General features: G+C 37.3%; 1 protein-coding gene across 1 annotated transcript; it reads right to left on the bottom strand.

Moving 5' to 3' along the window:
* Window positions 1-548: 548 nt before the first annotated feature.
* Window positions 549-9,613, bottom strand: LOC149256339 (cysteine-rich receptor-like protein kinase 1). Its single transcript, XM_089455325.1, has 7 exons — window positions 8,818-9,613; window positions 8,661-8,713; window positions 8,017-8,227; window positions 7,673-7,907; window positions 7,318-7,462; window positions 7,133-7,219; window positions 549-914 (listed from the first exon to the last, which is right to left on the bottom strand). The coding sequence occupies exons 1-7, from the start codon at window positions 9,611-9,613 to the stop codon at window positions 549-551; spliced, it is 1,893 nt and encodes a 630-aa protein (XP_089311451.1).
* Window positions 9,614-14,205: the final 4,592 nt, after the last annotated feature.

Below are 14,205 nucleotides of genomic sequence, written 5' to 3' on the forward strand. Positions count from 1 at the left end.
TACTTCTTCATTCAAGTAAAAAATAATGTTATTTAAAAATAATTTATTTTACTCGTAACAATTTTTTATTTTACATTTTATATTTTACATTTTAAATTTATTGCTTCAATTCTTTACGAGTTATTTTTGGACAGCCACCACTCTTTTTAAACTTAAAAAAACAATTATTTTTATTAAGCTATATTTATATGAAAAGAGAGAGAAAGCGAAATAAAGCTAGCTAACCTTGTTAATTAAGATTTTATTTATTTTATTTTAGCTAAGCTAGCAAACCCTTTATTTATTTTATTTTCGCCAATCTAGCAAGCCTGGTTAATTGAGTTTTTTTTTTTTTTTTTTCGCCTTTCTCAACTGATGGAAATAAGCAAAGAGCTAGCTTAATCGGTATGCGATGAAAATCCACCATTTCCCATGACCAAATCCTCTACGCTTAATTTTCTTTCAATAACCAACAATCTCATTATGTCATTTATGAATAGCAGCAATAATAAGTATACTCATTTCCCGTGGACAAATAGAAATTTTAGCACCTAAACGTTGGCTGATTTTCAACTCCGATCCAGGGTGCCTGACGAAGGATCAGCAGTTGCAGAATGGATATCGGAATGTGTGTTGGAAGAAATTGCTGTACTGCAAGAAGCCTTGTCAGGATCAAAAGCTGTAGTAGTAGCAGTTGCAGAATGTATATCAGAATGTGTGTCAGAAGAAATTGCTGTGCTGCTAGATGGTTTGTCAGGAACAAAAACTGTAGAACGTTGAAGTTGGTGAGATTTGTTCACATTCTCCACATCTATGAAAACAGGCCTTGTCGGTGAGGAAAGATGTTCTACCTCACTGGTCAGCATGGACACTACGAGTGACATTGAAGGCCGCAACGTTGCAGCTCCTTGAGTGCACAGAAGACCAAGTTTAATCTGTTGGTTATTTTTACATGGAGAAAATACCAAAAACCAGATAAACAAACACACAGAGGCAATGCTCTGTTTTACCTCCACAGGATCTTTTTGTGCACAGAGGAGCTTAAAAAAAATTTCACAGAGAAACAGAGTAATTCACCATCATAAAAAACATTTCTGAGAATTTACTGGACTGGGTTTAATTTAAAAATTTACATATGTTTACTGCTGTAAAAGAAATTTACACAGGCTTACAAAAATCGCTCCACCATTTCCTTTATGCACTGCTGTGCAAAACCACACATGGTTTTTCGCTATGGCCAACACAAAAAAAATTACATCACCAAAAAAAAACTCACACCCCTGTTCTTGTTTTTCTACACACTGCTGTGTGTTTCCCCTTTTTCAAAATACAATGAGCAAAACTGGAGCATATATGTTTTGCTCGCTATATAAAACATAATGCGTAAAAACTCTATATTACCGTGGCCCTTTTTTTTACATTACATATGGTCAACACTTAAATAAATATATGCCGTATATATAAAACTAAATGCATTACGTGCCCTATGTAAAAAACTTAACTATTCACCTAAGTTTATGACAAGCATTAATGAAAGGTATGGTCAACCATGCTTTTAATTTACTCCACGCAGCATTTAATTTGATGCAGGGCCGTGCACCTTCAGGCGATCGATGGCGGAGAACACTGGAGCGAATCCTACGGTGGAGAAAGATATCGGAACCCAGTTTGCTGCTGAGCTTTAACTCCCGATATGTCAGAGATGCTTACGTCAGGCGAGAGCCACGTGCCTGCACCAAAACGCATCGGAGCCTAGAATACGGAAACTGCTTTTCCGGAAAAGCGATGCGATATGCTTCTGGACGGTTTTGTGGTTTCGTTCGGTGGTTTTTGGGCTGCGTTGAAATTATAACTTCAACACTCCCCTTTAATTTCAACTGCTGGCCATTCGGTCATACCGAGAGACTTTCTTAAAAATTCAAAGCTTCTCTGATCCAGCGGCTTTGTCAAGATGTCCGCAACCTATTCTTGAGTCCTGCAATGTTCCAAGACAATTTCTCCATTGTTCACCAATTCTCTGATGTAGTGAAACCTTGTATCAATGTGTTTCGTTCTCTTATGAAACACTGAATTCTTTGACAATGCAATAGCTGAGCTATTGTCACAAAAGATGACTGTCGCTTTTGCCTGCTCTTGGCCTAAGCTTCTCAACATTCTTCTCATCCACACTGCTTGACATGCTGCTGCTGTAGCTGCCACATATTCAGCCTCTGCTGTAGACAATGCTACAATGGACTGCTTCTTAGAAGCCCATGAAATGGCTCCTGAACCCATATTAAAAACATAACCAGAAGTGCTCTTCCGATCATCTACACTTCCAGCCCAATCGCTGTCAGTGTATCCAACTAAATCTGAATGTTCTGAGGCATGATATAAAATTCCGAACATTTTGGTACCTTTGACATACCTTAAAATTCTTTTTGCTGCCTGCCAATGTGCCTCCTTCGGCCTCTCCATGAATCTGGAAATCAAACTAACAGCATACATTAAATCAGGCCTAGTTGCTGTTAAATACATAAGGCTGCCCACAATACTTTTATACAAGCTAGGATCAAAATCCTTGCTGCTGTCCTCTCTGCTGAGCTTTAATCCCATCACTGTGGGAGTGATTGCTGCCTTGCATTCTTCCATCTTAAATCTGCCCAAAACTTGATTTACATATCTTGCTTGAGAGATAAATATTCCTTTTTCATTTTGATCTACTTCTATGCCTAAGAAGTATCTCAACAAACCCATGTCAGTCATTTCAAATTCATCTTTCATGACTGATTTAAAATTTTCAATGAGCTGATCATCATTACCTATGAAAATAACATCATCAACATATAAGACAACAATTATAATTTTACCATCTTTTTCTTTGATGTAGACGGTGGGTTCTCCTTCACACTTGTCGAATTCATTATCCAATAGATATGAATCTATCCTGCTGTACCATGCTCTTGGCGCTTGCTTCAGCCCATAAAGAGCTTTCTTCAACTTGCACACTTTGTGCTCTTCACCTTTCTTCTCATATCCGAGAGGCTGTTCCACATAGACCTCTTCCATTAACACTCCATTTAGGAATGCTGATTTCACATCCATTTGGTAGACTTTCCATTTGTTTTGTGCTGCTATGGACAGCACTGCTCTCACGGTTTCCATCCTTGCAACCGGTGCGAAAGTCTCCTCATAATCTCTCCCATACTGCTGCTTGTACCCTTTGACAACCAGCCTTGCCTTGTGCCTTTCTATCTTGCCTTCAGCATTACTCTTGGTCTTATAGACCCATTTCACACCAATGACTTCTTTGCCTTTTGGTAACTCAACCAAATCCCATGTTTTGTTTCTCTCTATGGCATTCATCTCCTCATCCATAGCTTCTATCCATTTCCTATCTTTAATTACATCTTCGAAATGAATAGGATCATCAACATGACAATACAAGGCAAATAAGGAATTCATTCCTTCATCATAAATGTCACTTAGATTTCTAAATTTCTTACCTCTTTCACTTGGTGTGCAAGTGCTTGAAGATGCACTTGAATTTTCTCCTTGTGGTGTGCTTGGAGAAGCACTTTCATTGATCCTCAATGGTGTACCTTGCTGTCCTTGTGTTGGCGCTGCTGTTTGGGGATGCATTTCAGCCACCTCCTCTTCATCTTCATCATGAGTCAAACAGTTCTTGACATTCACTGTTTTTTCTATGCTTCCATCCCAAGCTTCTTCCTCAATGAATTGAACATCCCTGCTTACAAAGAATTTCTTGGTAGATGGAATGTACAGCCTGTAGGCTTTGGATTCATCACTGTATCCAATGAAGATGCATTTCTCCCCTTTGTTGTCCAACTTCCTCCTTAGCTGATCTGGTATGTGCGCATAGGCCACACACCCAAAAACTCTCATGTGGGTGACTCCTTGCTTTCTCCCACTCCATGCCTCTTTTGGCACTTTGTTCAAGACTGCTTTTGTAGGACACCTGTTCAATATATAAACTGCACAATGTACAGCTTCAGCCCAATACTCATTTGGCAAATGCTTTGCCTTCAACATGCTCCTTGCCATATCCATGATGGTCCTGTTCTTCCTTTCTGCAACTCCATTTTGCTGTGGGGTGTACCGAGTTGTAAACTGTTTATGAATTCCTTTTTCTCTACAAAACTTTAGGAATTCATTTGAGATATACTCACCTCCTCTATCAGTTCTCAATACTTTTATGTGCAGCCCGCTTTGGTTCTCCACAAGTGCTTTGAAATTTTGAAATTTCTCAAAGACTTCACTTTTGTTTTTAAGGAAATATATCCAAGTCTTTCTTGTACAGTCATCAATGAATGTTAAAAAATATAGGCTGCCAGCTAATGATGGAGCTTGCATTGGTCCACACAAATCTGAGTGGATAATCTCTAAGGGTGCCTTTGCCCTTATGCTCTTCCCTGATGGAAAACTTTCTCTATGTTGTTTTCCCAGAATGCAGCCTTCACATAGGCTGTCCGGTTTCTCTATCAATGGTAATCCCTTTACCATTCCTTTTCTGCTCAATAAGTTTAGACCTCCAAAATTTAGATGCCCGAATCTCAAGTGCCATAACCAGTTCTCATCCTTTGGCACGCTTTGGAAGGCCTCTTGGGTAACTGCTGCCATTTCCTTCTTGTTCTTCAAGTCTGCCCTGATCCGGAGAGGGAACATCCTGTTCCTTGTCATCTTTACTTCAGCAATGCATCTTTTGCTGGGAGGTATATCCATGATGGTGCACACATCATTTACAAAGTAAACATTGTAACCCTTTTGGATAAGTTGTCCAACACTCAAGAGGTTACATCTCATTCCGGGGACATAGTAGACATCTGCTATGGTTTTCCTTTCTCCTTGTTTTGTAAATATTTTTACCTCCCCTTTTCCCATAACAGACACTTTACAATCAGTTCCTAGTGTGACCTCTGATTTCAAATTCTGATTTAAGGCTGAAAAGAGAGCTATATTCCCTGTCATATGGTTGCTGCAACCTGAGTCTAAAAACCATATGTCCTCACTATGTGTTTCAGCCATGTTACAAGCTAACGGGACATTTTCTTGACTGTTGTTTTCTCTTGTAACATTTGCATTTTGTCTGCTATTCATATCATGTTGTTTCTTTCTACAATCACTTGCATAATGTCCATACTTTTTGCAATAATAGCATTGAACATTAGATTTATCATACCTTTGTCCTTGAGCATGATGTTGTCCTCCTTGTTGGCTGCTGCCTTGGCCTTGGTTCTGATTTGTATTGCTGCCTCTTCCTTGTGCATTTGCTGGGCTGTTCCTTGCACCTCTGTTCTGGCTTCTGCCTCTTCCTCTCTTGTTTCCTCTGCCTTGACCTCTTCCTCTTCCAAAGGACATCTGGGTCTTGAAGGCTTGCTCAAGAGATGAGTTTTCATTCCTACTCAACCTCTGCTCATGTGTTATCAGTGATGCATGTAGCTCATCAACTAAATAGTTTGAGAGATCCTTTGTCTCTTCAATGGTGGTGACTATGGCATCAAACCTTGAGGGTAAGACCCTCAATATTTTCTCCACTATTCTTCTATCTTCAATTGTTTCTCCATGAGTTCTCATTTGTGTGATTACACCAATCACATGAGTGAAGAATGATTCAATGTTGTCTGACTCCTTCATGTTCAAATTTTCAAAATCCTTTCTCAGCATTTGCAATTTTGCTGTCTTCACTCTCTCCATGCCTTGATAGACTGTCTTGAGGGTTTGCCATGCTTCATTTGATGTTTTAGCTGCTGCTATCCTTGGAAATATACTCTGGTCTACTGCTAGATGCAACAATAAAATGGCCTTTGCATCCTTCTTCCTATTGCTCTTCAGGAGATCTCTCTCTCCCTGAGTTAATGCATTGAACTCAGTTTCATCTGCTGGTTCTTCAAAACCTTCCTCAACTATTTCCCATAAATCTTGAGAAGCAAACAAGGCTCTCATAGTTATAGACCAGTAGTCATAATTCTTCCCATTAAACTGTGGGAGCTGGGTATTAAACATACCCATACCAGTGCTTGTGCTGGCCATTCCTTGACTCTGTATTTAAAAAAAAACTGACTGTCTCTTTCAGCAGCAACACAAAGAAAAATCTTTGAGAAATACCTGAACCCTTTGTTGTCTGAGTCTTCTGTCTGCCTGAGAAGTTTTGCTGCAGCAACAACCTTCTCCCTTCAGCTTCTTTAACTTCCTTAAAGAGCCTAAGCCTGCTCTGATACCACTGTTGGTTATTTTTACATGGAGAAAATACCAAAAACCAGATAAACAAACACACAGAGGCAATGCTCTGTTTTACCTCCACAGGATCTTTTTGTGCACAGAGGAGCTTAAAAAAAATTTCACAGAGAAACAGAGTAATTCACCACCATAAAAAACATTTCTGAGAATTTACTGAACTGGGTTTAATTTAAAAATTTACATATGTTTACTGCTGTAAAAGAAATTTACATAGGCTTACAAAAATCGCTCCACCATTTCCTTTATGCACTGCTGTGCAAAACCACACATGGTTTTTCGCTATGGCCAACACAAAAAAAAATTACATCACCAAAAAAAAACTCACACCCCTGTTCTTGTTTTTCTACACACTGTTGTGTGTTTCCCCTTTTTCAAACTACAATGAGCAAAACTGGAGCATATATGTTTTGCTCGCTATATAAAACATAATGCGTAAAAACTCTATATTACCGTGGCCCTTTTTTTTACATTACATATGGTCAACACTTAAATAAATATATGCCGTATATATAAAACTAAATGCATTACGTGCCCTATGTAAAAAACTTAACTATTCACCTAAGTTTATGACAAGCATTAATGAAAGGTATGGTCAACCATGCTTTTAATTTACTCCACGCAGCATTTAATTTGATGCAGGGCCGTGCACCTTCAGGCGATCGATGGCGGAGAACACTGGAGCGAATCCTACGGTGGAGAAAGATATCGGAACCCACTTTGCTGCTGAGCTTTAACTCCCGATATGTCAGAGATGCTTACGTCAGGCGAGAGCCACGTGCCTGCACCAAAACGCATCGGAGCCTAGAATACGGAAACTGCTTTTTCGGAAAAGCGGTGCGATATGCTTCTGGACGGTTTTGTGGTTTCGTTCGGTGGTTTTTGGGCTGCGTTGAAATTATAACTTCAACATAATCACTTTCACCGCTTCCTCACCCGAATAACTGCCCTCCAATATGGAATCCATAACTTCTAATGCTCTGTCCTCCTTATACAGTCTCCATGTCTGATAATTGACCAATATGCACAAATCATAAAAAGTTAGTCAGCAGAAATCAGTTTACAAAATTTCTACTTTAGATATTAGATTCACATTAGCCATACCTCTTCCGGGAGAAACACCATGTGTTGGGGCAAACTCTGATTCTTTCTTCCGCTGATAATCTCAAGAACAAGTACTCCAAAACTGAATACATCTGCTTTTTCTGTCAGCTGTCCGCACAGGGCGTACTCAGGCGCCATGTAACCACTACACAATGCCATCTATAATGAAATCAACATATCTTGACCCTCTTAAAATTATATATGATGCTTTCTCAATATCCCGCAATTTATTAAATAAAGTTGGGGACATCAAGACTTTGAAATGTAAAAGAATTCTTACAAAGTTCCTGCAATTCTAGTGCTATTAAATATAGTTGGGGACATGAATAGCTTGAAATGTAAAGAGAATTCTTACAAAGTTCCAGCAATTCTAGTGCTAACGTGGCTCTGATCTTCTCCAAAGAGTCTGGCTAGACCAAAATCTGCTATTTTGGGTTTGTATTTTTTATCAAGTAAAATATTGCTGGCTTTAATATCTCTATGGATGATCAGAATGTCAGATTCCTCATGAAGATAGGCCAGCCCACGTGCAGTTCCAACTATGATTTCATACCTATCGCTCCAGTCATGTAAATGGCATTTTGTTCTATCTGCAATGATTACATGACAGGAAGTGAAAACGTTGGCAAGCTACCTTCAAATACTCGAACAAATCCAGGATCCATGAAGCGATTAAGTAGTAAAAGAGAGAGAAGCTACCGAATAGAATCTTGTCCAGACTGCTGTTATGGAGGTATTCGTAAACTAGTAGCCTTTCTGAGCTTTTAACGGAGCAGCCAAGCAATTTCACTAGATGCTTGTGCTGAACACGACTGACAAGATTGGCTTCATTCAGAAATTCAGTGTCTCCTTGCCTTGAATCTATATTCAGCCGTTTAATTGCAACCTCTCTTGCATCAGGTAGAACCCCCTACAGCAGATCAATGAACTTCAAAAAAATTTCTATTTTTCATGGAATCTGCAGATTCCAAATATCTAATTTGACAGAAAGCAATGATATTAAGCTCTCACTTTAAATACGGATCCAAAACCTCCCTCGCCAAGCTTGTTTTCTTCATTAAAATTGGACGCTGCCTCTTTCAGCATGTCGTACTTGAATATAAGTTCAGGATTAGCTACACTAGGCGATAAGTCAATTTCTCCTCCTTCCCCGAGAAAACATTAAGGCATCTATTTATTTTGCGGTAAAGAAATAGTTTATAAGTTCAAAAGACACGAGTATATCAAGCGCACACTAATGGTTTAGTAATTCCAGAACCTCCGCTTGGAGAAATGCGTTGCCAAGGGTTTAGACGAGAGAAAAAGTTCCACTTCCAAAGGCTTATGAATGTCACTAATCCCACCGCAGCTGCTAGTACGGCCGCAATTATCCCAACCAAGTTAGATCTTTTGCTTCCTGCAAATTCACACTTTAAGGCTTAGTAAATTGGTTATTTTATTTTAGAAAATGAACAAAATCACCATACCACTTATCATTGCGAACTGTGTGAAAGAAGATACCGTATACGGGAGGACTTTCCTTTGCCGGCGGCGGCGGCGGCGGGAGGGGCGGTGATGGCATGATAGAAGTATTAAAAAAGCTGTAAGTCTCGTAACGCAAAAGGCAGTACATACTTAAGTAGCGTCCTCCAATAGCTCCAGTTCTGCATCCCTCGGATAAAATCGACGGACCGGCAGCTAGGCACGATTGGCAGTTTGTTGGCGACACATAATTCCAACATTGGGCTAGGCCGTAGATTTCCGGCACATCTGCATAATCTGTTTCGTATTTCTCTGTAGCAAAAAATGTTTGTTTCGGCACAATTTTTTTTAGAAGTTTTGACAGAGCCTCCAGCGTAATATTTGCGAAGCGATCTGGCTGATTGCTTACAATGTTGTTACAAATTGTCGGGAACACATACTTCTCATCATAATCGTTGTAAAAACTATGATTGTCGTAACGTAAGAAGCAGGCGTCTTCATAAATGAATCCAGAAGTGGTGTGGCATTCCTTTACAAGGATTTCTTTCGCCATAGAAGCGCAGGCTTTGCAGTCGGAGGAATTTAAATCTCCTCTGCACTGGATAAACCCATAAACAGCGCTATTGCTGTTTTGCCGCTCAACACTTGAGGTATTGAATCCGCTGGTAGAAGCATTCCCCGACAATGATTCCAAAACCTGGATTACATTACGCTGGAAGTCGCTACCATTTATATATTCGGGGTTCCAACAGGTAGTTTGAGCTAGTAATAGGTGCAGGCGCGTCCATACAGTGACGATAAGCAACATGCGCCCGTGTATTGTTTTCATCTCCATTGGCGTCTCAAGACAGAGCTCGACGCTCTCCACTCCAACTTCTATTTTCTAATTTGATGAGGGGAGCTGCACCAACGATTGTAAGGCTCTCCGTGATTTATTATTTTTCTAACCCTTTGTTCCCGCTTACGTAGATACACTGAATCTGCCGTTCATTTTACAAGTCTGAGGGCGTGGAATTAGTCTACCATTTACTACACACAATGAAAATTCAAGCATGAGAAACTTGGATGGAATGGGCTCCTACATTGAACTGTGAAAAAGAAAATTCAAACTGTGGAAAACTTGCATGGTTATGATTGTGATGTTTAAAATAGTTTAGTTTGCTTTTACCGATTATGCAATTGGAAATTAGCAAAAAATAGTTTGATTTTGACCGATTATGAAATTGGAAATTAGTAAGAAACTTCTGAGTTTGATTAGGGGAGCTGCACCAATGATCATAAGGCTCTGCGTGATTTATTATTTTTCTAACCCTTTGTTCCAGCTTACGTAGATACACTGAATCTGCACTTGTGATAAATATGTCCGTTCATTTTTCAAGTCTAAGCGCGTGCAATGACTCTACCATTGACTACACACAAAGAAAATTAAGGCTTTCCTCTCGAACTTTTCTTTTCTAATTTGATGAGGGGACCAACGATCATAAGGCTCTGCGTGATTTATTAGATACACTTCTGATAAAGATGTCCGTTCATTTTTATAGCCTGAGGGCATGGAATGACTCTACCATTGACTTACACACAAAGAAAATTCAAGCGAGAGAAACTTGATGGAACGGGCTCCTACATTGAACCGTTTAAAGAAAATTCAAAGTGTGGAAAACTGGCATGGTTGTGATTATGAATTTTTAGATAAGTTTAGTTTCACTGTGAGGGCAGTAGTTGTAATTTTAAAGTAAGTCTTTACTTCTTAAACATGGAGTTTTTAATTTCTGAAAATCACATTGTTTTGAAATTGGTAGTTCCTAAGAAACTTACACCAACGATCATAAGGCTCTTTGTGATTTATTATTTTTCAAACCCTTTGTTCCAGCTTACGTTGATCCACTGAATCTGCACTTCTGATAAATATGTCCGTTGATTTTTCAAGTCCGAGGGCGTGGAATGACTCTACCATTGAGTACACAAAGAAAATTCAAGCGAGAGAAACTTGATAGAATGGGCTCCTACATTGAAAATTCAAAGTGTGGAAAACTTACATGGTTGTGAGATTGACTGTGACTGATTATGAAATTGGAAATTCCTAAGGGCAGGAGTTGTGATTTTAAAGTGAATCTTTACTTTTAAACATGGAAGTTTTAATTTCTGAAAATCACATCGTTTATAGTGGCAAAGAGCTTAGATTATTAGAATTAGTTTGTTGTGTTTAAACTAGTTTTGTTTGACCGTGACTGACTATGAAATTGGAAATCCCTAAGCAACTTGCACGGCTCCGGTGTCAGTTTGTGATATTAAAAGTCAGTCTTTACTTTCTAATATGGACTTCTTAAATTCTGAAATCACATTGTTTATCGTGGCATTTAAGTTTTGTTGCTATAATTAGATCTGTTCTTTAAACTGCTTTAGTTCGACCGTCACTGATTATGAAATTTAATACAATGTAAATTGAAAAAATAGAAATTTATATTAAAAAAAAGGGTTAATAGATAAAATTCATATTAAAAACAAATATTGTATTTTTTAAGTTAAGAAAACAATTGTTTTAACGAAATAGAAGTTTTGTTACAGTTGGTTTTTTAACCAGCATATTTTCAATGCACGAACTATTGTGAGTTGTTAACATAGATTTTTATAATTTGTTCCATTGTTATAGCTATCTTTAACTAAGTTTACACCTCCTCTTGTATATATATATATAAATTTTTTGTGCATATTTCATACATTGTGACTTATAACAAAAGGCTTCTGTATAGTATTAGATTAAGGGTTTCTTACCGTGCTAAATCGTCATTATTTTATTTTTAAATATGTGAATGGGGTTTTATGTGTGAAAGCATATTTTCTTTTCATTTCTCGCTATTCTTTTAAACATTAAACATTGTAATATCACATTTTTTGAGCTAAAAAATGTAGAATTATAGAATTGTTGTCTTTACTTTTAAATATGTAAGAAAAAGATTGGGTCTAATTATTTAGATGTTGGTTTTTTTCTCTTCTAAAATACCATTTGTCTGGTGATGATCAAAATCATTTGATTTCTAACAAGGATATGTTGAAAATGTGAGATTGAATCACAAACATTTTTTTACATATATATTAAGCCCTCATCATTCTTGTTACAAGTGGTTGGTTATATTGAAATGAATTCAAATCAAACACTTATTCAAATATGCACTATCAATCTCCATCGGATTCAAAGGAATGATTAACTCCTACCTAAGCTAGCAATCTTAACCTATCCTATATATTTCTCTCACTTTCCAGGTGCTCAATAAACAAGTTATTCTTTGTGGATTATGCTTTAGATATCTACAAATTTAGCCAATATGAGATAACAAAATCACGTCAAGCAAGCCTAAAAATCATCTAGCCGGCATGTGGACTTCATTGGGGGAGTAATACCATACCACGTGCATTCATATTGGGGGATATATATTGAAGAAAAAATGACATAATATATTAGGCATATAATAGGGGGTAAAGGGTTTTTATATTGGAATCTATAAAAAATGTAGCTCAAAGTTAATGAAAAAATGGATACCTACAATATCTAGTGAAGATAAGGGTTTTTAAAATTTGGAAGGTGTATTGGATTTGTATTGGTAGGGGGTTAAATAATGTTATATTTAGAGGCATTTTCTAATATGTAGTGAAAGTATGGATATTGTTTAATCACAGTGGATTCACTCAATAAACATCAGACATATCACGTGCGTTCATGGCATATTAAACAATACCCTTAATTTGAATACATATTGGAAAATACCTATAAAAATCACATTATTCAACCCCCTACCAATACTAACCCAATACAACTTTCCAATTTAAAATCCTCCACTAGATATTGTAGGTATCCATTTTTTCATTAACAATTTTTATACCTCTTTATATTTTCTCAGTAACTTTGAGCTCCATTTTTTATACCTAACAATATAAAAACCCTTTACCCCCTATATATCCCCCAATATAATATGTAATTTTTTACTAATTATATATCCCCTAATATGAATCCACATGGTATGGTATTTCTCTGCCAGTGAATACCCCGTGTGTTTAATATGCCATGAATGCATGTGCTATGTTAGAGGTTCATCGACTGAAGCCCCCATGCTAGCCGGTAGAATGTATTAGAGATTTAGTATTGATTGTGGGTTTTAACCATATAAAAATAATTGTTGCAAACAAATTCCTAATTAGAATAGAAAATATGCAATGGAAAACATGTAAATTTTATCTTGAAAACCCAAACCATGAAAAACAAAAATAATTTTTTGATTATATATTCTTTTATAAAATATTACATAACAATATATATGTCATGTCGCATCAATAAATTGTCAATCCATTTTCCATTGATTAGAATAAAACCATAATTAGTTAACCACAATTTTCCATGAACCCACGTGTAAGAGGGCTTCCATCCCCATGTGACAGCCCGCCCCCCCCCCCCCGCCCCCCCCCCACGCCCCATGTTCAATGCAATGTACAACTTGTGACAATAACCATGCAAAAAAAACAACACATACCCAACATTATCTCACTAGTTTTCTTTCTTTGGATGTATTGGGGCATAGGAGTACATGATCAACAACCCAGTGCAATAATTTCCATTGTTCCTTTACATGATGAGAAAATCTTAGTGCCATATATTGTGTTAATGAATTTGCAACATTATTCAAAATGTCCACCTTCACTAGCAACAACTTCTTTTCTTCAACCATATCTCTCACAAGGTGATACTGAATATCAATATGTTTCTCCTTAGAATGATATGTTGGGTTCCTTGCTAAGAATATTTCTCTCTAATTGTCACAATCTATCATCAAGCTCACTCAACCAACCTACTTACTGAACAAAATATTTGTAATCATACAACTTCCTTGTTTACATGAAGAGTGGCTATAATGTATTAAGATTATCATACAGTTGACATTGCCACTACAAACTATCTCTTTCTAATACAATTAGTTTCTCCTCCAAATAGTTCTCACACATACCCACTTGTAGATATGTTGTGGGCTAGATCTCTAGCCTAGTTTACATCAACATGCCCATGTATGTCTAACCCCCTGTCTAATCTTGGCATTTCCTGGTAGTACAATCCAAATATAGTAGTGTCATTATGAATAACCTTTTTTAGTGTAATATAATGCTCCTTCCTTAGTTTCTACTTCGACCTTTTCAATACTCACACTCTATGTGCAATGTTGTGCCCAATAAATACCATTGCATTCATTAAACTTCCATCCACATTTTTATATGGAATATGAGATATGTTCTCTTCATCTTTCTATGACTTGGGATATTGATTAGTAGATAAATTTACATCTATAGGAATAGGAACCTTCATTGATTCATGTTCTTGTATATTAAATATCTACAATATTGTCTTAACACACTTCCTCTAATTTAATCAAAGTTTCTTGTTTT

This window comes from Pinus tabuliformis, chromosome 7, assembly GCF_031772625.1.
Source record: "Pinus tabuliformis cultivar Carrire ecotype Pingquan chromosome 7, CPIR1, whole genome shotgun sequence".
NCBI classification, from domain to species: domain Eukaryota; kingdom Viridiplantae; phylum Streptophyta; class Pinopsida; order Pinales; family Pinaceae; genus Pinus; species Pinus tabuliformis.

Bases quoted from the DNA above. Each gene is read 5' to 3' on its own strand.
- LOC149256339 (XM_089455325.1), bottom strand. From the start codon at position 9,613: ATGGAGATGAAAACAATACACGGGCGCATGTTGCTTATCGTCACTGTA. The intron at 8,228-8,660 runs GTGGGATTAGTG...GATCTGCTGTAG, and splicing joins CGGCCGTACTAGCAGCTGCG to GGGGTTCTACCTGATGCAAG. The intron at 915-7,132 runs GTGATTATGTTG...AATAACCAACAG, and splicing joins CGGGTGAGGAAGCGGTGAAA to ATTAAACTTGGTCTTCTGTG.